This window comes from Equus quagga, chromosome 11 (genome assembly GCF_021613505.1).
Source record: "Equus quagga isolate Etosha38 chromosome 11, UCLA_HA_Equagga_1.0, whole genome shotgun sequence".
NCBI classification, from domain to species: Eukaryota; Metazoa; Chordata; class Mammalia; order Perissodactyla; family Equidae; genus Equus; species Equus quagga.
The window spans coordinates 50,026,800-50,049,747 of NC_060277.1; the positions used below are offsets into that span (position 1 = coordinate 50,026,800).

The 22,948-nt window shown below is 38.2% G+C and overlaps 1 protein-coding gene across 1 annotated transcript in view; it reads left to right on the plus strand.

Annotated features, from left to right (window-relative positions):
- The window catches only part of LCA5 (lebercilin LCA5), a 48,130-nt gene extending 28,424 nt beyond the window's left edge, over positions 1-19,706 (plus strand). The window contains exons 3-7 of the mRNA XM_046677456.1: positions 10,602-10,739; positions 11,700-11,796; positions 12,516-12,658; positions 14,813-14,945; positions 16,845-19,706. Coding sequence (XP_046533412.1) covers positions 10,602-10,739; positions 11,700-11,796; positions 12,516-12,658; positions 14,813-14,945; positions 16,845-17,704 — 1,371 coding nt within the window. The 3' untranslated portion in view covers positions 17,705-19,706. The remainder of the gene's footprint in view (positions 1-10,601; positions 10,740-11,699; positions 11,797-12,515; positions 12,659-14,812; positions 14,946-16,844) is intronic.
- The last annotated feature ends 3,242 nt before the right edge of the window (positions 19,707-22,948 follow it).

Below are 22,948 nucleotides of genomic sequence, written 5' to 3' on the forward strand. Positions count from 1 at the left end.
TGTGTTGCATTATCCAGGTGTCTTTAGCCTTTGTTAATCTGGAAATTTTCCTTATACTTTTGTTGTCTTTTTATGACATTGACATTTCTAAAGAATATGGTACCCCATCCCTTTTTATTTAATAGAGTATTCTTAATTTGCATTTCTCTGTTTCATTGTTATTAGACTGTGATTTTTGCCTTCTAGGCCGTAATACTGAATAGGTGATGTTATTCCTCCTTAAGATACCACATCTGGAGGCACCTGTTCTTCATTGGTGATGTTAATTTTGGCTTTCTTCTTATTTGTAATTTGTGTCTTTATTCTTGTTATTTGTTTAGTGGTTACCAGGTGGTTTGTATAACACATCTCATAGATGAGATAGTCCTTTTTTTGATAGCCTCTTATTTCCTTAAATTAAAACATTCGATCCCTTTTCTCTTCCCCTTCTAGGTTGTTATTGTCAGAATTTTTTTTTCTCTTCTTTTTTGTGTTGTGAGTTTGTGGTTAAAATGACTAGGTTATATTTATTCCTGGTGTTTCCGTTCCGTTTATCTTTAATGTTTTATTTAACTTTTGCTAACCTGTTCTGATGGAGAGCTGCTACTTTCTGTTATTGTCCTTATGCTTATCTCCTTTGTTCTGGATTTTGTAACCCCTTTCCTTTTTTTGATTTTTCAGGTATGAGGTTCTTCCTGAGCATTTCTTGAAGAGGAGGTTTTGTGGCAATGAACTCCCTTAACTTTTGTTTATCTGGGAAAGTTTTTATTTCTCCATCATATTTGAAGGATATTTTTGCTGGGTAGAGTATTCTTAGCTGCAGAATATTTCATTCCAATCTGTTCTAGCCTGTAAGGTCTCTCCTGAGAAATCTGCTGATAGCCTTATGAGGTTTCCTTTGTAAGTTATTTTCTTCTGCCTGGCTGGCCTTAGTATTTTCTCTTTGTCGTTGACTTTTGCTAGTTTCACTACTATATGCCTTGGGGTTGGTCTTTTTACATTAATAAAGTTTGGAGATCTATTGGCTTCTGTCACATCTCTGTTCCATCTCTCTTCCCAAGTTTGGAAAGTTCTCAGCCATTATTTCTTTGAACAGCCCTTCTGCCCCCTTCTCCTTCTCTTCTCCCTCTGGTATACCTATAATCCTTATGTTGCATCTCCTAATTGAGTCAGATAATTCTCGGAGAGTTTCTTCGTTTCTTTTTAGTCTTACTTCTCTCTCCTCCTCTGTCTGCAGCATTTCTATATTTCTGTCCTCCAAATTGCTAATTTTGTCCTCCATATTATCGACACTACTGTTCAGAGAGTCTAGATTTTTCTTAATCTCCTCCATTGTGTTCTTCATCTCCAGTATTTCTAATTGGTTCTTCTTTATAGTATCAAGCTCTTTTGTGACATAGCTCCTGAACTCATTGAGTTGTCTATCTGAATTCTATTTTAACTCTTTGAGTTTTTTAATAATGGCTTTTTGAAATCATCGTCATTTAGGTTATAGATTTCATTGTTTTTGGGATTGTTTTCTGGGTGCTTATCACTTTCCTTCTGTTCTGGAGATTTAATATATTTTTTCATACTGCTTGATGGCATGGATTTGTGCCTCCGCATAGAGCTAGAGTTTAGTCGTGCTTCCACTTGTTGCAACTGGTGTTGGGGGGAAAGCGGCTGTTTAGAATGGACCAACCAGGAACCCTGTCAGCTGTTACTGACTGGACCTGGGTCTCTCCTCATAATCACAGTGGTCCTGTGGGGTCCCTCGCCAGTTGTGGGGGCAATCGCAAGGGGGCCTCAGGCTGCTGGTGCCTACTGTTGCAGCCCACCTAGACACGCTCCCTCCGTGGGGTCTGCAGTGGTGTTATGGGCTTTCCCAGTAGCCGGGAGCAGGATCACGTATAATCGCAGCTTTGTCGCTGTCAGAGCCCACAAGATCACACTTGTCCACTATAGGTCCCAGCAGAGCTATGGGTATCTTCTTCAGTCTCTGGTTAGCTCACCTAGCTGTGCTACCTTTGCCCCAGGGCCTTCCATCCTTGTGATTGCCGGTCGGGACCTCTCCACTAGTGCTGTGCAGAGGCTTTCACTGAGGCTGCTGTGAGAACCTGGAGTTCCCCCCTGGGCCATGTAGCCATTCCACTGGAGCTCCACCCAGCCCCACACCACTCTCACGGAATCTCTGGGAGCCCCTTGCCTCATCTGGGAAACAGCCAGAGTCCGTGGGCCTGGTGGTGGCTGGCAGGCTGCTGCTTTGCAGGGAATTCTGCTCTTTGGGAGCTTCCTCACGTTCCAAATGCTGGGCTGGGCCTCCCCGCTAATGGCGAGCAGAGGCTTTCCCTGCTGGCAGGTACGGAACCCTGGATTTTTCCCCTGGGCTGTGGAGCCAGGCGCTGGAGCTCCACCCAGTCCCCAAGCACGTCCATGGGAAGTCTAGGCGCCTCTTGCACTGTCCATGCACAGCCGGAGACTGTGGGCCCAGCAGCGGTTGGCGGGCTGGTGCCCTGCCTGGGAATCCGCTCCCTGTGAGTCTCCTGGTGTTCTGTATGCTGGGTGGGGCCTCCCCGCTAATGGCGAGCAGAGGCCTTCCCTGCCGGTGGGTGCGGGACCCTGGAGTTTCCCCCTGGGCCGCAGAGCCAGGCGCTGGAGCTCCACCCAGTCCCCAAGCACATCCACGGGAAGTCTGGGCGCCTCCTGCACTGTCCCGTGCACAGCCGGAGCCCGTGGGCCTGGCATCGGCTGGCGGGCTTGTGCCCTGCCGGGGAATCTGCTCCCTGGGAGCTTCCCCTTGTTCTTAATGCTGGGCGGAGCCTCTCTGCTAATGGCGAGCAGAGGCTTTCCCTGCCAGCGGGTGCGGGACCCTGGAGTTTGCCCCTGGGCTTAGGTGTAATCTCGGGGGGCTTAGGTAGGGCTGTTGTCACCTGTTTCCACCATCGCTTTGCCGGTGAGTGCACACTCCTGCCCTTGGTGTGTGGCGATGCTATGGGGGAGTCCGCTGGAAGAGAGCCTTTTGCAGGTACTAGTCTGTCTGGGGGTCGGGGTTCAGAGAGTTTTCACCTATTTCCACCTCCTGCCGGGGGGAAGTCCGTCCGCCTTCCGATGTATAGCAGCATGAGTCTCTCAGGCATCTTGAGATGCTATCTGGATATCCTTTGTTAACCGGTGAATGTCCAATTAGTTGTAGGTTTGAAGGGGGAGAGACAAAGAAGACCACTCACTCTGCCATCTTGGTCCCACCCCTATTTGTTCATTTTTTCGTTTTTTTGTTTGTGCTTTTGTCATCATGTCCAAAAGGTCATTGCAAAGGCCAATACTGTTGAGCTTCTTCCCTCCATTTTCTTCTAGAAGTTTTATGGTATTAGGTCTTATATTTAAGTTTTTGATCCATTTCAAGTTAATTTTTTGAGTGATCTGAGATTAGTGATCCAATTTCATTGTTCTGCATATTTTTCGCCAGTTTTCCCAGCACGATTTACTGAAGAGACTCTTCTTCCTCCATATGTGTTCTTGGCTCTTGTTGAATATTAGCTGACCATATATGCCAGGGTTTAATTCTGGGCTGTCTATTCTGTTTTACTGGTTTGGAACAGAATATGTATTCTGTGTATTTTTGTGCCAGTACCATACCGTTTTTATTACAATGGCTTTGTAGAATAGTTTGGAACAGGAAGTGCAATACATCTAGCTTTGCTCTTTTTTCTCAGGATTGCTTTGGTTATTCAGGATGTTTTGTGGTTCTACACACATTTTCAGATAGTTTCTTGTATTTCTGTGAAGAATGCCTTTAGTATTTTAATGGGGATTACATTGACTCTGTAGATGGCTTTGTGTAGTATGGCCTTTTTAACAGTATTAATTCTTTGATTCATGAATATGGGATGTCTTCCTATTTGTTTCTGTCTTTGATTTCTTTCAGCAAATTTGTGTAGTTTTCACTGTACAGATCTTTAACTTCCTTGGGTAAATTTATTCCTAAGTATTTTATTGTTTTTGATGCTATTATCAATGAGAGAGTTTTGTCTATTTCTTTTTTCAGGTGCTTCATCGTTAGTATAAAAGAATGCAACTGATTTCTATATGTTGATTTTGTATCTTGCCACTTTACTGAAATTATTTATTAATTCTTTCAGTTTTTTGATTGACTCTTTGGGATTTTCTGTATATAAGATCATGTCATCAACAAACAGCGACAGTTTGGTGGTGTCAGAATCATGACAGAATGAGCTCTCCCCTTAGACTCTCCCCCCTAAGATACAGCCAAAAGGACATTCATATACCAACAGAGGACATTCATACATCACAAAAGACATCTGAGAGACCCACGCATCCATACTTCTGAAGGTGGAGGTGAAGAAAGTGGAAGGAGATAAGGGGATCTCCTCTCCCTCCCTCAGTGGCAGCGACCCTGAGCTCTGGACTGCATGGCTCTGAGAGGAGAGGGGGTAGGGGCGGCCCTCCAGGGGAACGCCTTCAGTCTCCAGGTTTCCTCACAACCTGTGCAAAAGACCCACACAGAGCTGACTAAGCTATTTCTGGGGTGTCTTCATCGAGCTAGTGCCCCAGGAGAGCAGATAGCAAGGGCAGAGTGAGAATGCCTCTGGAATCATACAGACAAAAGAAAGCACCCCTCCTCCAGCCTGACGCTCCAGCTGAGCAGTTGGCCAGAGCACCCACACAGATAGAAAAGCAGTGCCTGTGAGCAAGTGAGCCGTGGATCATGACAGGCTCAGAATACACAGCTCTTGACCCCCACCCAGTGGTGGCGGGTGGAAGCTGTGACCAGATACTATCACTGTGCAGAGGCACAAATCCACACCTTCAAACAGTATGAAAAAATATATTAAATCTCCAGACCAGAAGGAGAATGACAAGCACCCAGAAATCAATCCTGAAGGCACAGAAATTTATAATCTAAATGACGGAGAATTCAAAATAGCTATCATAAAAAAAACTCAATGAAGGGCTGGTCTGGTGGCACAGCAGTTAAGTGCACACGTTGCACTTTGGCGGCCCAGGGTTCGCCCCTTGCATCCTGGGCACAGACATGGCACTGCTTGGCAAGCCATGCTGTGGTAGGCGTCCCATATATAAAATAGAGGCAGATGGGCACAGATGTTAGCTCAGGGCCAGTCTTCCTCAGCAAGAAGAGGAGGATTGGCAGCAGATGTTAGTTCAGGGCTGACAGATCTTCCCCCAAAAACAAAACAAAAAAACCCTTAACGAGTTACAAGAAAATACAGATAGACAATTCAATGAAATAAGAAACTTCTTTACAAAAGAGACTGAAACTATAAAGAAGAACCAATCAGAAATATTGGAGATGAAAAACACAGTGGATGAGATAAAGAAAAATCTGGACTCCCTGAATAATAGAGCTGATATTATGGAGGAATGAATCAGCAGTCTGGAGGACAGAAATAGAGAAATACTTCAGATGAAGGAGAGAGAAGTAAGACTAAAAAGAAATGAAGAAATTCTCCAAGAAATATCCAGCTGAGTTAGAAAATGCAGCATAAGGGTTATAGGTATTCCAGAGGAAGAGGAGGAGGAGAATGGAGCAGAAAGCTTGTTGAAAGACATAATAGCTGAGAACTTCCCAAACCTGGCAAAGGAGCTAGAAATACAAGTGAAAGAATCCAATAGCTCTCCTGACTATATCAGTGTAAAAAGACCTTCTCCAAGGCATATAGTAGTTAAACAAATAGCGACAGTTTTACTTCTCCCTTTCCATTTTGGATCCTTTTATTTTTCTGTCTTGCCTAATTGCTCTAGCTAGGACCTCCAGTACTATGTTGAATAGGAATAGTGAGAGTGCATATCCTTGCCTTGTTCTCGTCTTAGAGGAAAGGTTTTCAAGTTTTCTCCATTGAGTATAATGTTAGCTGTGGGTTTGTTGTATAGGGCCTTTATTATGTTGAGATATGTTCCTTTAATACTATTAAAGGTTTTTATCAGAAAAAGATATTGTATTTTGTCAAATGCTTTTTCTGTATTTGTTGAGATGATCATATGATTTTTCTCTTTCATTTTATTAATGTGATGTATTACATTTATTGATTTGCATATGTTGAACCATCCTTGCATCCCAGGGGTAAGTCCCACTTGGCCATGTTGTATAATCCTTTTTAATCTTTTCTTGAATTCAGTTTGCTAATACTTTCTTGAGAAGTTTTGCATCTGTATTCATCAGGGATATTGGTTTATAGTTTTGTTTTCTTGTGGTGTCCTTCTCTGGTTTGGTTTCAAGGTAATGCTGGCTCCACAGAATGAGTTTGGAAGGATTCCCTCCTCCTTGATGTTTTGGGAGGATTGGTGCTAATTCTTCTCCAGTGAAGCTGCCTGGTCCCGAAGTTTTCTGTGTTGGGGTTTTTTTGACTACTGCTTCAATCTCTTTACTCATTATTGGTCTGTTCAGATTTTCTGTTTCTTTCTGATTCAGGCTTGGGAGGTTGTGTGTTTCTAGAAATGTATCCATTTCTTCTAGGTTATGTCATTTGTTGGCTTATAATTGTTCGTAGTAGCATCCTATGATTCTATGTATTTCTGTACTATCAGTTGTAATGTCTCCTCTTTCCTTCCTAAGTTTATTTATTTGAGTCTTCTCTCTTTTTTTCTTAGTCTAGCCTAAGGTTTGTCAATTTTGTTTATCTTTTGAAAGATAAACTCTTAGTTTCATTGATTCTTTCTCTTGGTTTTTTTGGTTGTTATTTCATTTATTTCCACTCTGATCTTTATTTTTTTCCTTCCTTTTGCTAACTTTGTGCTTAATATGTTCTTATTTTTCTAGTTCCTTGAGGTGTAAAGTTAGGTTGTTTATTTGAGATGTTTCTAATTTTTTAATATATGTATTTATTGTGATAAACTTTCCTCTCAGAACTGCTTTTGCTGCATTCTACAAGATTTCATATGTTGTATTTCCATTTTTACTTGTTTTGAGATAATTTATTATTTTTCTTTTGATTTCTTTTTTGACTCAATGGTTGTTTAGAAGTGTGTTGTTTAGTTTCCACTTATTTGTAGATATTTTCATTTCCCTCTTGTTGTTACTTTCTAGTTTCATGCCACTGTGGTCAGAAGAGATAGTTGGTATGATTTCATTCTTCTTAAATTTCCTAAGATTTGTTTCATGGCCAATCATATGATCTATCCTGAATAATGTTCCATGTGCACTTGAGGAGAATGTGTATTCTGCTGCTGTTGGATGGAGTGTTCTGTGTATGTATTTTAAGTCCATGTTCTAAAGTGTGGTTCAGTTCCACTCTTTCCTTGTTGATTTCCTACCCAGAAGATCTATGTATTTCCGGTAGTGGGGTATTAAAGTCCCCTAATATTATTGTGTTATCTGTTTCTCCCCTAGGATCTGTCAGTATTTGCTTAATATACTTTGGTGCTCAGGTGTTGGGAGCGTATATATTTACAATTGTTATGTCTTCTTGATGTATTGACCTCTTTATCATTGTCTTATGATTTTCTTTGTCTTATTACCTTTTTTGGCTTGAAGTCTGTTTTGTATGATATAAGAATAGCTATGCCTGCCTTCTTTTGGTTTCCATTTGCTTGGAATATCATCTTCCATCCCTTCACTTTGAGCCTCTGTGTGTTTTTAGAGCTGAAATGAATTTTCTGTAGGGAGCTTATAGTTGGTTCTTGTTTTTTTAATCTATTCAGCCACTCTGTGCCTTTTGATTGGTGAGTTCAATTCATTTAGATTTAGGGTGATTATTGATATGTAAGGATTTATTGCTGGCATTTTATCTTTTGCCTTCTGGTTATTTTTTCTCTCCGTTGTTTCTTTTCCCTTCTGTTTCTGTCTGCCTTTGTCAGTGGGTGGTTTTCCATGGTGATTTGCTCAGTCTCCCCTTTTTTTATGTTTTATGTCTCTGCTTTAGATTTTTGCTTTGCGGTTACGATGAGGTTTACGTACAGCATCTCATCAATGTAGTAGTCCTTTTACGGCTGAAAGCAATTTATCTTCATCAACTTATAAAAGTCCCATCGTTTTACTCTAACCTATTTTACATTTTTTGTTGTCAGAAATTCTCTGTTTTCATGCTGTGATTTTGTTACCAAGTTGTAGTAACTATACTACTTACTTTTAGTGCTCTTTATTGTTATTTTTACTGCTCTTTTCCTTTAACCTTTATGCTATAACCATTTAATATATTATTCCAAAAAAGAGTTACAGATTTCTAGTTCTGTCTTTCACCCTAATCAGAGTTTTGGGTCCTTTCGTCTTTTCATTTCAGCTTGAACAGCTCCTTTCAGCATTTCTTGTAAGGCACATCTGGTGGCGGTGAACTCCTTTAGCTTTTGTTTGTCTAGGAAAGCCTTTATTTTTCCTTCAGATATGAAGGATAACTTTGCTGAATAGAGTGTTCTTGGCTGGCAATTTTTATCTTTCCATACTTTGAACATGTCATTCCACTCTCTGCTGGCCTGTAGAGTTTCTGCTAAGAAATCTTCTGATAGCCTAGTGGAGGTTTCTTCATATGTTACAGTCTCTTTTTCTCTGGTTGCCTTTACAATTCTTTGATAGTTTTAATATAATGTGTGTTTGAGAATATCTTTTTGCTTGAGATAGTAAGGTGTTCTGTTAGCTTTATGGACTTGTATATCCAGTTTCTTCTCCAGATTTGGGAACTTCTCAGCTGTTATTTCTCTAAATAAGTTCTCTGCTCTCTTCCCCCTTGCTTTTTCTGCTGTTATACCCATTAATCTTATATTGGCTCTTCTAATGGAATCTGATAGTTCTTGTAGGGTTTCTTCACTTTTTAAAAATTTTAGTTCTTGGGGCTGGCCTGGTGGTGTAGTGGTTACATTCACGCACTCCACTTCAGTGGCCCAGGATTCACAGGTTCAGATCCTGGGCATGGAACTGCAGACTGCTCATCAAGCCATGCGGTGGCAGCATCCCACGTACAAAGTAGAGGAGGATTGGCACAGATGTTAGCTCAGGGACAGTCTTCCTCAAGCATAAAAAAATGAAGATTGGCAAGAGATGTTAGTTCAGGGCCAATGTTCCTCACCAGAAAAAAAATTTTTTTCTCTCTCCTCTTCTGCCTGAATCATTTCTAAATTCTTATTCTTGAGCTTGCTTGTTCTCTCTTCCATCTGATCTGCTCTATTTCCATTGCTTCCTAATACATTTTTCATCTCATTTATTGAGTTCTTTGGCTCCAGAATTTTTATTTGGCTCTTCTTTAGAATTTCAGTCTCTTTGGTAAAGTTCTTCTATTCATTAATTTTACTTCTGACATCATTGTATTGCCTTTCTTAGTTTTGTTGTAGCTCATTCTTCATAACAGCTATTTTGAGTTCTTTATCAGTTAGTTTGTGATATTCCATGTCTTTGGGTTTGGCTGCTGGAAAATTGTCCTTTTCTTTTTGTAATACTGTACTATAATTTTTTGTAGTGTTTGATGAAAAGTGTCTCTGCTGCTGTGTTTTAAGTAGCGAACACCTTCCTTCTTTAGGTAAGGCTTTGTTTACTTTGATTATAACAGTTCAACAGGTTGGTAATTAGGAGCCTTTCTTTTGTTTTCCAGAAGGTGGCACAATACCATGAGTTTTTGGTTTCTCTAATGAGAGCTGATTTGCTGCTGAGGTTAGGAGCATGTACATAAAAAAAAAGGAGGTGGAGAGAAAAAAATGGATGGCAGCAGAGTTGGGGGAGGTATGTGCTTAGGACTTGGGGCTTTGGGTGTGCCCATGGCCTGGTAGGGGGTCCTCCAGTAGGGGAGTCTGAGAGGTCTGTGGGTGGATCTCTTGCCAGAATCCCAGGGCAGACAGCAGGAAACGCATTGTCTCTCTTCATCCCTTTCTTTCTCCTCCTCCAGTCATTGTGGTCTCTCTTTGAGCAATGCTAGCTGCAGCATGCATGCCCAGCAGACCCTCACTCACTACCTTCCCCCTCCACCTCCTCTGCCAGAAAGGTCATGCTGGCCCATGGCCCCTGCCTCTATCACCACCACTCCCCTGGCTTTGCAGCCTCCTCTGAGTTCCAGTCCACCCACTTTGGGTGCACAGATGGATGGATCTCTCAGATGTCCTGGTGTGCTGTGCAGAGGTGCTTTTGTTTGGTTATAGATGTCTGATTAGTTGTAAATCAAAGGAGAGAGAAAAAAGGAATGACTCACACTGCCATGCTGCTGATGTCACCTCAAAGAAAATATTTTGCCCTAAATTCTTTCATAAACTTCACAAAACGTGTTTAAAGACCATGGAAATTTCTCTTGTTTTTATCTAGAAATGTTTTACAAGGTAATCTCTGTACCTTGAATAGTGCTGTGTTATTTTACACAGCTTTATTGGTATTTGTTTACCCAAACAATGATTCCCAAAAGCCGTTGTTTCTCATCACATCCTTTGGCTGTCTTTTGCTCTTATATATTTCAGGCAAATGCTTAAGAATTTATTTACAAATCTGTGAAAAACAACGAAAGGAATAATAGGCTAAGTACCTTACTAAATTGTTGGTAAATCTATTTCCCAGTTTATGTTCATGAACACTAAGCCCAGCCTGATTTTTATGTCTTGTACAGTACCACTAAAAATGTCATTTTGATGCTAAATGCAGTGTTTTACAGTTGAATTTTTTTCAAGTACTATTTTTTATGTGTTTATATACATCACAGGAACTGTCGAAAAACCTTGAGCTGAGTACTAGCAGTTTCCAACGACAGTTGCTTGCTGAAAGGAAAAAGGCATATGAGGCTCATGATGAAAATAAAGTTCTTCAAAAGGAGCTACAACGTCTATATCACAAATTAAAAGTAAGCACTTTTAAAATAAATTAAAAAATTGCATTATTTCTCACTATAATATATATTAGATGAGAACTCAATACTTAAAACACTGTTACCATTCATATTTGTAATTTGGTACAGTGTAGTTTACACAATTCTAACATTATCTTTGGCACTTAGAAAGAAAAGGTTTTTTAGTATAATCACTACAACGCATGCTAAAAATGAAACATCAAATACACTAATAGGAGAGATATAACTGAACTGAGGGATAAAATCCTGGAAGAAAATTATGGAAACTAGAGTTTTTCTATGTTTCATGGTTGAATAATTCAGTCTTCTTCCTCAGATAACCCCATGATTGATTATTTTAGAAATTGTTTCAAATAATGTCCTTCATGTACATAGTGTTTAAAGGAAACATTCAAATTATTTAATTTTGTTAAAGCAGATGTTAATTCTATCCAGAGGTCATTGATGGGTTGAAATTTTTAGCAAAATTGAGGTTTTATCTATTATCTTGTGTGGAATTTTTGTTTTGTTAATCAAATTCTTAGAGAAAGCCATAGTCCCAAAATAGTCAAGAACATATGTGTTTAAAAAAATGGGCTAATTTTTAACTCATTAGTAATTCAGAACCCACATTTGAAGGATGCTAACTAAATTCTTTGTCTCTATGGCTAAGCCTGGAAGACAGTTTAAGACAATACTAGCTCTAACAGGTGGTATGGGTAGAAAATGAATTTTTCGGTATTTGCTCTCATTTTCTTGCTGCCAGTGCATGTTGGACTTTTTAGGGAGAGTCATTGCTCTACTCTAACCTAAATGGCTCAGGGATACTCGTTTCTATAGTTTAGTAGTTACAAAGGGAAGCTGAATTACATATATTCCAGTTTGGTCAGGAAAATACCAGTTGACAAGGTGAGAGTTTTTGTTTTGTTTTAAACTGAGACTCTGCATTGTTAATTATGTTGGGTTTGTTTTCAGGAAAAGGAGAGAGAGCTGGATATAAAAAACATATATTCTAATCGTCTTCCAAAGTCTTCTCCAAAGAAAGAAAAAGAACTTACACCAAGAAAAAATGGTATAGTAGCTATTATGGGTGAAAAACATACTGTAGGCTATTACTTATTAATAAAATAAATTAATTCTGAAGTAGAAGGAAGGCAAAGGGGAAAGAACTTCATTGAAATAAATTTAAATTTCCTTATATTTTCAGAAATCCTTTCAACTTTCCCGGCTTTTTCTCCTGAGGCTGTTAACATTATGCTTTACGTAATTTTCAGAAATTTTTCTTATGATAATTCTTAAACTTTTATGAAAATATATAAGCATACCGCAAACTAGAGACTATAACACGATGAACCTTTGTTTATGTATCACTTAGCCTTAACAGTTATATATTTTACCAATTTTATTTCATCTATGTTTTCTGCTTTTTTTCTGGAGTATTTTAAAATAAATCCCAGCTCTTGTTTCATTTCACTCATAAACATTTTGGTATTGTTATGCATATCTTTACTTTTTTTAAACACAAGTATAAACTTCTCTCTTCTGTGAATTATAAAATGTTAAAAACATGAACTTTGTAAGAGCTTAATAGGATTTACCTGTCAGAATTGCCTTCAAATTACATAATTGCCAGTAAATCCTAGAAACAATAATAGTAATGGTGAGTAGTCATGGAGCTGAACAAAACATGGATTATCTTATTTAGATGGTGAACATAATGCAGTTTGAATTCCATATATGTTAGCATTGTTCAATATGATTAGAAAAAATCTCTTATAATTTTTATGATAGCTGCATGCCAGAGTGATTTTACAGACCAGTGTACAAAAGGAGTACAAACCAGTGAAGACTTGGAGCTGGAAGCATTTCCTCTATCACCACAAACAGTTATGTGTTATGAAAACAAACGGGAAGAACCTGAACATCTTACTTTGGTGAGTTTAGCAATATGATTAGATACTAGGCTCTAGGTTTGAAGTTATTCCTAAAAACGCAATGTCAAACATTTAAAAATTTCACCAGTGAATCTAGTGCTCTATCTGTGTAAATATGCAACTGTTGTATCTGCGTTTTGTTAAATTTCTTTGGATTGACTCTTAGTTCACATTGCATCTTTCAGATGCTTCAGAAAGGTTGATTGTTCCTTCTAGGTTGGAGGTAGAAGAGAAGAAAAATTTGCCTTCTAAGTTCTTACCTTTATGTACCCAAATAGTCACTAAAAATCCTCCTTGCTTTTATGTTTAATAGCAAATTGTAGTAGTTTTCAAATGATTTGTTAGAATTTGACTACATTTAATTTTTTTGGCTTCCTATGTAAGAGAATTTTATAGGTTAACTGAATGCTGAGCAAAGTAATTCCAGTGGAATCTGACTTTGTATCAATGAAATGAGAATGGAATTCAGAGGTTCTGCGTTGGACCTTCATTTAAAGGGACTTATACACTGAATACTGGAAGTTCCTTTTCTCTGAGGTTTTTTCTTTAGTATTTACAGTTTAAGCTCCCAAAAACCCAGTATAACAGGGATCCTGTGTATTTCATATGATCCTATATTTGTGTGCCATGTACGTTTTTCAGTCACCCCGAGATCTCTTCCTGTGGTATAAAACAGAAAGGATGGACTAATTTGGTTCCTGTGTGTACTCTAGTTTTTTATTTGTTTCTTTATTTCGTTTTTGTTTTACAATTTAGACAAGTTAGCTCTATCTGCTAAGTGTGTTTCTTCCTATGTTTGTACTTTGATGTTAATTTGTCTTTTTGAGAAAGGTAAAGTGTAGGATAGCAAAGTAATTCTTTAAAAGGATAAAAAACCTTGGTCTTTATAAGGTTCAACAGGAGGAACAGCAACCTGATACAGTGAAAAGAGTGTAGTCTTGGAGTTAGCACTGCTTTTTAATTACATTCTAGTTCTAACGTTTTAGTTGTTACTTCTTGGAGCCTCAGTTTCCTAATCTATAGAACAGGGGTGGCTTACCCTTCAGGGTTGTGCTTATAACTGTTTATGAAGTTTGTAAAGCTCTTAAGACTGATCCTGCCACTTTAAAGGGCCTCAGCAAATGGGAGCTATGGAAACTAAGTTGCTATTGTAAAGAGACCCAGAATTCAGTGGGTTCAAGCAAGATGCAAGTTTCTTTCTCTTGTTATAGGCTGAAGGTCAGTAGGAAATCCAGGTAGACAGCTTTGTTCCATGATAATCATACTCTCTCTTATTGCTCTTCCATCTTAAAGAGTGTCTGGTTGGAACTGGCTCAACCCCCCTTTGAGAAGGAATGAGGAAGTGGAGGGCAAGCAGCTTTTGTTTTTATAAGTGTGATCAGAAGTTGCATATGTAACTTCCACTCACATCCCATTGGTCCTGTCTAGCTGCAAGGGAGGCTAGCAAATGTAGTCTCCAGTTGAACAGCTGTCTGCCCTGCTAAAACTCAAGGGATTCTGTATCTAAAAGGAAAAAGGAGAGAATGCATTCTGGGGGACAGTTCTCAACTATATAAGTCTACTAATAATAGGTATTTTACATTTATTTAAAAAAATTACGTACATGCACGTGAAAGGGACCATAAGAAACAAGGAATTTTGTTTACGTTTTTATTTGACTTAAATATTATAAAATTTATTAGTTGGAGGCTTTGGGTATAGTATAAACTTGAAAGATTCAATACAGTTGTCACTGCCCGTGTTACAGTTCCAGTACCATCTCACTTGGCCTCCATAGTTGGTTAATAGCCTTTTCTGGTTAACTGAATTAATCAGATTTTGTTGTGCAATGTACAAAGCAAGGATACTTCTGAAACTTGTCTCTTCAGAATTTTATGTAAGGTGTTGGCTTTACTTCCATTATGTTGGTTCTGATATGTCTTAGAAATGCTTTTTAAAAATTTTAACTAAGAAATAATTTTGTGTGCTTTTCAAGGGATGGTAACTTGTGACTTGCTGCTTTATTCATTGAAATTTGAAATTAATTTAAATTTGCTTTTATTTCTGACTTAAGCCTGGTATCATGCTTAGTGGGAGATAAATCTATGATATTTAGATAATTTCTTCCCCTTTTCCTACATGTGAACTTGTGTTTTTTTAAAAAATGTGTAATAGGACCTGGAATCTCAAGAGAGGGATGAGCATGGAGAAGCAGGGCTTCTAAATTCAATTGTGGAAAGAGAAGAAAAGTTCGTTAAAGATCAAGGACTCCAAGTTGTAAAACAAGAGGTTGAGGAACTGGAGGATGGTAAGAAAGAGTTTGTTCGAGCGAACGATGAGTCAGCATCCTTGGGGAAGGAGAGGGTTAGCTTCTCCTGATGCCTTCAGCTGAACAGTGACTTGGTCATACAGAGCAAGAGGTTGATTCAGAAGTGGGGGATGGTCTGTGAGGAGTCACAAACATTTGAATGAAGTTGCCAAGGGAAGAGAAAACAATGAAGACTATCAGTCAGTTGCTGTTTGGGGTTAGGGAGTAAGGACAGGTGACTTCAGAAAATTCAGATAAGGGGGAAAATGTGTATTAACTAAAGCTTGTTGAAGAGATAACTGAAAGACAAGCCTCTTTGTTGGCTTGACCTTGAGACTCATGAATCTGTAGACTAGCCCAAGCTTTAAAATCAATGAATTGTGAGGTCCTGAATATATTCCTTTAATTTTTCTTTGTTTTTAACATGTAAAGTAAATCTTTAACATGTTCAGCCATTTAGTGTGGAAGTTTAGTGAACCAACTCACATAGTTTCAGATACTAGAAATGAAGTTCAGGAATAAATTCATTTCCATCTGGATGAAATGTCTTAAAGGTGTAGGTGAGAGGGATGCCAGACTCTAGTCCTTTGAATGTATTTTAATAGTTATAAAGTAACTGCTTACAGAGAAATCCTTTTTTTTATTTCCTTAAAGTCAGTGGAACATAAAATCATGACCTAATTGTTGCTTAAATTAGTATTTGTATATTTGTGTGTGTGTGTGTATGTATTTAAAACAATATAACAGCTGAAATAGAAGGTATATTTACATCACTGTTGGCTAATGCACAAAGGGAGATGCTTTCACATGTTAAACTATAGAACAGAAAATTAGATACTGTGGTCAGTTCTGTGAAGGTACCAGGAAAAGGAATAAAGTAACAGAAGACTGTCACTTCTGTTTGTCATTTTTGACTGATTTTTTTTCCTGGAATCTACATGGAATGATTTCTGACATTAGTGGGAATGTATGCTATTTACTAAAGCTATCAATTATAGTATTCTTACATATTTTAATGTTTTAATTTTGGAAATAATTTCAAAATTATAGCAAAGTGGCAGTAATAGCCAAAGAACTATTTAAGAGTAAGTTGTGTACCTCCTGCCCATACCCTAAAATACTTCCATATGTATTTCTCCAAAATAAGGACATTCTCTTATATCATTCCAGTACAGTTTTCAATTTCAGGAAATTTAACTTGGATAGAACACATTTCTCTAATCTGCCGTTCATATTACAATTTTGTCAGTTGACACAGTGTTGTCCTTTATAGCATTTTCTTCCTTTCAGGATATAATCATGAATTACGTTTAGTTCTCATCTCTTCTGTCTCCTTTAATCTGGAACAGTTTCACAGCGTTTTTAAAATATTTTGTGAGATTAACATTTTTGATGAATACAGACTCATTTTTTTAAAAGGAATGTTTCTCATTTGGGGTTTATCTGAAGTTTTCTCTTCATCAGATTCAGCTTAATGCTTCTTCTGTTAGAATATTATATAAATGATATTGTGTCCTTCTCAGGGTATGACATCCAGAGTTTCAATTTATTTTTAAGTTTAAAATAAAAGTCTTTGTTGCATCCATCCCACCACCCTCCATTCAGTGTACGAACCTATACTAGGTATAAAACATAGGCAGAGAACCTTCTTCCCCACCCCTAAATTGAAGAACAAAATTGTTTCTGTAAATGAATCTTAAATGCAATACACATCAAGTATATTCTTTTGGAATCCCAGAATGTCAAGTATAGAGATGAAATTTGTGATATCCATCCTCAATGTACTGATAATACCAAAATTAGGTAATGACTGTTGTTTTGTAAAAGATGAGAGTTGTTTTCCTTTTTAAAAATATTGACTGCTATAAAATCCCATTTTTAAAATTTGATTTCATACAGAGTGGGAAAGAGAAGAGCTTGCTAAAAAGCAGAAAGAAAAGACATCTTTGCTGGAGAGAGAAGAAAAACCAGGGTTGGAAACTGGAAGATACCAAATGGAAATGTGTCAGATTCAAAATATTGATAAACTGGAAGAAGAGGAGGAAGAAAGACTGAAGAGAGAAATGCTACTTGCTAAACTGAATGAAATCAACAGAGAACTCCAGGATTCTCGGAATCTAAAATGTCCTCCTCTGCCATTGCTGCCTGATTTGGAATCAAAACTGCGCTCCCCAGAGAGAAGCCCCAAAACACACATGTTCTCTGAATCCTCAGAGAGATTGTTTAACGGGCATCATTTGCAAGACTTCAGCCTTTTAACCAAAGGAGATGGTCAGAATCCAGGAAATATTAGAAGCCCAGCCTCTCCAAATGAGCTTACATTTGGCAGCTATGTACCTTCATTTGCAAAAACATCAGGGAAGTCAAATCCTTTTAGCCAAAAAAGTGGCCTTTTGGATTTCCAAAGAAACAGCCTAGAGAAACTTAGTAATGACAGTGTAGATTTAATTACAAGAAAAGAGAAAAAAGCTAATCTGATGGAACAGCTCTTTGGTGCCAGTGGCAGCAGTACCACTTCCTCTAAAAGCAGTGACCCAAATTCCCTGGCTGCCAGCAAAGGAGACTTTGACCCTCTCAGTTTTCTCCCTGGGGATAAAAGCAGGAGGGGTAGAGAACATGATGAAGATGATGACTTTTTCTTCGGCGAAGGAAGAAGTTTTAATCCAAATAGACACCGATTAAAACCTGCAAACAGTAAACCAGCAGTAAAAGCAGTTGATTCTGTAGAAGAGGAAATTGAAGAAGTAGCACTGAGATGACTGACTAGAGTACACATTTTTCCCAATTGTAAATATTAAAATATTGTAATACAGTATTTATTATAAACATTTAGACTTTTTAATATTAACAAGTCCTTACTAAGGAATTATTTTTAATAGATAGAGTGTAAATAAGAAGTAGATCATATTGCACCACATAGCTAGTTGGCCAGGAATGAAAGATTCTTTTGAATGAAACCAAAATCAGAGATGTGTCTTACTTGGTTTTGACTTGTTATTTACAAATAGATTTTCTCTCTCGAATCAGCTGTATGGGAAGTTTTACTCCATTGGTGTTCATATTCTTTTCCAATTTTTATCCCTATTTATTAATTAATTTATTTTTGGTCATATTCTCATTGAGCTAAGTTCAGTCTTCCTGCTGATTGTTGAATGGCCATTAAGAGTGAGAAGCTCTGTGTTGGAAAGTGTGGCTCCCAGGTGGTGGAAAACTGGTGCAACTTAGGAACCCTGTCTTCTGTGCATGGGGGCAGGGGTGCCTGTCTTACACGGCAAGGCTAAGCTACTCTTAAGTGGAAGCAGTGACAATGTTGGGATTTCCCATATCTCTGGAAGGAACCACAGTTAAATGCTACTCATTTCCCAGTACAAGTCTCATCAAATCACTTAGCTACAACTGTGCTAACATATTAGGTTGAATTCAGAAGACCTTTGTCTGTTGGCATGGGCAGTTCCCCTGTCCTGGCTCCCAGAGGCCTGGAGACAGTGCAGTCAGTAATTCCTCTCCTTGTTCTCCTACATTCTTTGTAACTCAGTGACTGGGTGTGAGATTTCATACCAAATACACAGCATAGAAGAAATTTCGTCCCAATAGAGAAGGATTTTCAACTCAATTATGTTTCCAGAGTAGTGTAACTTGGAAATTTTAATATATCCTTTTAAGATATGAACTTACTGTCAAACCAAAGAGAAAATGAGAGTGTAATACTGTTGGACTTACAGAACTAATTTTAGAGCAACCTTGGTTGGAAGTGTTTTGGAGATGGGGCTTTGCCTTGCCTGAGTAGGGTGGATGGTTTGCTGTTGAAATCCATTGGTTTTTTGCTGTTTGTAGCTCCCTTCAGCTCACCTGTGAAGGAATTAATGAGCTTGGAATATGCTGTGTTTGATTGGTCTTTAAGAAGCAGTAATATACCACCAACCAAGGAGAAAACACTTAAAATGAAGAGTGGTAGAAATTGTGTGTCAGGGGAAGAATAAAAAAAATGTAGATTGGCACTTATTTTAAAACGAGCTGTTGTTTCAAGAATTTATTATGTATTTGCTCATAGTGTGATTTCTGACACCGAGCACACATCCTGATGAGGGGAGCAGAATTAGTCTTTTGTCTTGAGTTTTTATAGATGCTTATTATTGGATATAATTTCACAACCATTTGACCAGACTTACCTGGTTAGGTCTCTAATTAAAAGATGTACCACCTATCATCTTCTAAATTGTGTTCTTGTCATTTATTGGGAACTGAATCTCCCAAAAGAGCTAAACTATATTAAAAAAAAAGTTTAATAAAGAGATTTTTATTTGATATAAATAGGCATTTAGTATGTTGCAAATCATTCTAATATATGTAAACCACAATACTATTGTAATGCGGTTCTTGATAAAATATTATGTAATGTTAATTTTGTTCATAGCTGCTAATTTTTCTGCCAAAAGTATTCTCATTTTTAGGTGGTTTTAAAGATTTTTAAAAAAACTTTCTAGTAAAGTTTTATATTCAGGTGATTTTAGTTAGTCTCTTGCTTTTTTTCTACCTGATGTTTCTAATCTCTTTAACCAGAGGCAACAAGACAGAATTATTAAAATTAAACCTAAAGTGAAGTTTCAGACTTAGAAGCATTATGGTGTTAAGAATTAAAATTGGAGATTAAAATGTACAGAATGGATTTTTCTTTATGAAGACCTTAGTGAGTGAATCATTTTTTTCTAAATATCAAGTTAAATTTGCTATTTGTACCCAACTCTTACTAATAAAAATTAAAAATGCACTATGACTCTTTGTTTGAATGATACCTTAGGTCACTTAGGAAATATATAAAAATAGTACCTGCACGGTTAATTTTTATTCATTATTCACCTTTTTTTTCTGTCTAGTATTTTTATTTGAAGTAGATGAATTTGCCCTAAATCAGGTTAGACAGTATGCTAGTCTTATCACATAATTAGAGTTTTAATTAATCCTTTCACCCTTAATAGCTATCATAATAGTATATATTGCTTAAAATATAAAAAAGGTGGGGGTAGAGAGGATTAAATTGAATTATAACCTAAACTTGTTTCCTGGCTGACTGTGTTTCTAACCCTCCTCTTCGTCTCATATGCAGGCATACTAAACCTCTGGTGTCCCTGGGTGGGTGTCAGTTGGGCAGAGCATGCAGATCTGCCAGATGAAAAAGGGAAGAGACGTTTGTATTACAGTGACAGTATGGGTCTTTTAGGATTAAGGAATGTACCATAAATTGTTAAGAAAGGATCTGCCTTTAAAGCTCTTTCCTTTCTACACAATGAATGCCTCTTTCACGTTGAAGTCCCCTTTTATATCCTTTGAAAGTGCTCTCCTTTTAGTGAAGAGCATGTATTCCTTCATTAACTGTTTGAGTGCTTCTTGGGTGCCCTACTCTGTATTAGGTGCCAGGAGAGTAAGACCCCCCACTGGCCATGCACTCACAAAGTGGCTGCCGAGCATGGAGCCAGGCTGCACCGGTCACATCCCTGCACCCGAGCCCACTCCCTGGGAGTCCTGGGGTTCCTCAGCTGGTGCTGGTCTCTTGTAAGATTACTTAAGGTGGTTATGAGGAGTAGATGGTGCCTGGTACATTATAAGCGTTCAGTAAACATCAGCTGTTACTATCATAGCTAATTACGGGTTTCTTTTAGGCAATAATTGAAAAAATAGAGCATAGGTATGTGTATATAACAACACTGACACTATACTCTTGCACTAGCAAGAGAAGCTTCTAAAGCTCCAAATTAATTATCATAAAGCATCTGTACTGAACGTATTTTGCCTCTTAAGACTTTCCTTACTTTATTCAGCATTAACTGTGCAGTAAGGTTGATGAGCTTGTTTCCGAATCCACAGGAGAGTAGAAAAGCTAAACTTTGTAAAGATTTTCTGAAGACAGATTCAGTGACATAAGGAGAGGTGAGAGTTAACAGCCTTGCAGCAAAAAGAAAGTGAAATCCAGAAAACACAGGACTTGATTGCATAATCTGACAATTTGTATCCCAGCTCTCCCACAATGTCTGTGTGTGTCCTTGGATAAGTTACAAAATCTGTCTGGGCACCCCCTCCTCCTGCAGCTATAAGATGGAGCTAATGACAGTGCCTGCCTCGGGGTGGCTGAGTACATTAAATGGGTTAATACATGAAAAACACTTAGAACAGTTTTAAATGCGCAGATAATTGTTGTTGGTGTTTTGAAAGGTAATGGAGAAAAGGGGGAGAGAACTGATGTTCGGTGAATGCTAGGTCTGGGAGTTGGTGTTTTTATTTATGTGCTTTAACTCATTTAATCCTCACCAAGTTTTTTCTAAAGTAGTTACTTGTTCCTCCCGTTTTATAGTTAAAGCTAATAGATTATACTATATAAGTGATAGATTACACAGGTAGTAGACTGCATCCAATAGTCTCAATTTAAGAAGTCCAAAGAAATAAAATATCTGAAAGTTTTGCATTAGTGCTGTTTAAGTGGTAAGTGACAGAAACCCAAATAAAACTAGCTTAAGCAAAATAAGGAAATTATTTTTAGCTTGAATTTGGAAAGCTCAAGAAAGTGTGGTTTGGTCTGGAGGTTCAAATAATAATGCTTATTCTGTCTACCTCATAGCCTTGCTGGGTGTCATTTCCAGGAAAATTCTACATTTGGTAACAATATTGCAGTTTATGGCCTCAGACCCACATCATCCTTTCAGCTGGCACCCACCTCAAAAAAAGAAACACTTTCCTGTAGCTCTGGCAGAAGTCTGGTTGGCTAGTTTATGTTACTGCTCACCTGTAGGGCTGGTGGCATTGTGCAGGGGAAGGATGGACTCCCCCCTCCTCCTCCTCTTCATGGAATGGTCAGGATTTCTATGGAATGTGGGAGGCATCTTCCCCTGAGCAAGAAGTTTGGGTATCCTGCCCCCCCCCCCCAAATTACTGTATTTTCCAATTAAAAAGTTTTAAGTTAATGTCTCTTATGGAGAAAGCCTCAACATGCCTTATTCCTAGCAATAAGCCATTTCCATAATAAGATATGATTACCCCATGGAGTTGTATTATCAAGTTTATTTTGTTATTAAAAGGTGAACAATTTCAGCAGTCGGTAAGATGAATATGCAAGACATTTAAACTACACTTCTTAAAGTTCTTAGAAAAGGCTTAGAGATCCAGATATATATTTTCCCATACTAAATGCTACATTCGTGAAATACATATCCATATATAAATGAATATAATCTATCTTGATCCAGAACAAAAAAATTAGAAATGGGTAGCCAGGGTAAGGTAGAAAAAGCACTGGCTTTGGGGTCGGGAGTTGGGTTGGAATTTGCCACTTACTAATTACAACTTTGGTCAAATAATTTAACTTTTCTTAAGGTTCCTCAGATGTGAAGTGGCGCTGATCATACAGTCCAAGGTTATTGTGAGGATCAAATGAGGTGAGGTATTCTTGACAGAAGAGAATAAGTAAAATAACGAGACATCACCTATTCAGCATTTTCTTTTATTTCTGTATCAACACACCCGATTTTTTTTAACAGCAGAAGCTTGTCAATATGAAATTCAAAAAACTAAACATGTTATTTTCCCCTACACTCTGCCATCTTTGAAATGGCGCTTGTCTGTACAGACCCTGCAGAGGTTACACTCTTCTAGAACACAAGGCCCTGTGCTGCTGCTCTGAACAAGCAGCTACGGGAGAAGCAGTTTGATTTGTGTGGTTTTGCTTCACTGGGCGTCTCCATGGAGGAGTGACAGATAGAAATCAGGGCCATACTATGTTGAAGGCAGGGCATCAGGATTCAGGATGCGGCCTCCCCGTGGACCAGCCAGGACGCCCTGCACAGCAGGGCCAACGGCGGTGGCCTTTCCTCTCTGTGAGCTGAATGTCAATTTTCAGAATTCCTCTCCCAGTTGATATTGATCCTGGTTAGCCTGCTTTCACACCGTCTATAAAAGAACATCATACACTTCAGGTGTTTTTTCCCTCTGATGAAAAGAACCCCAGAATTAGCCTG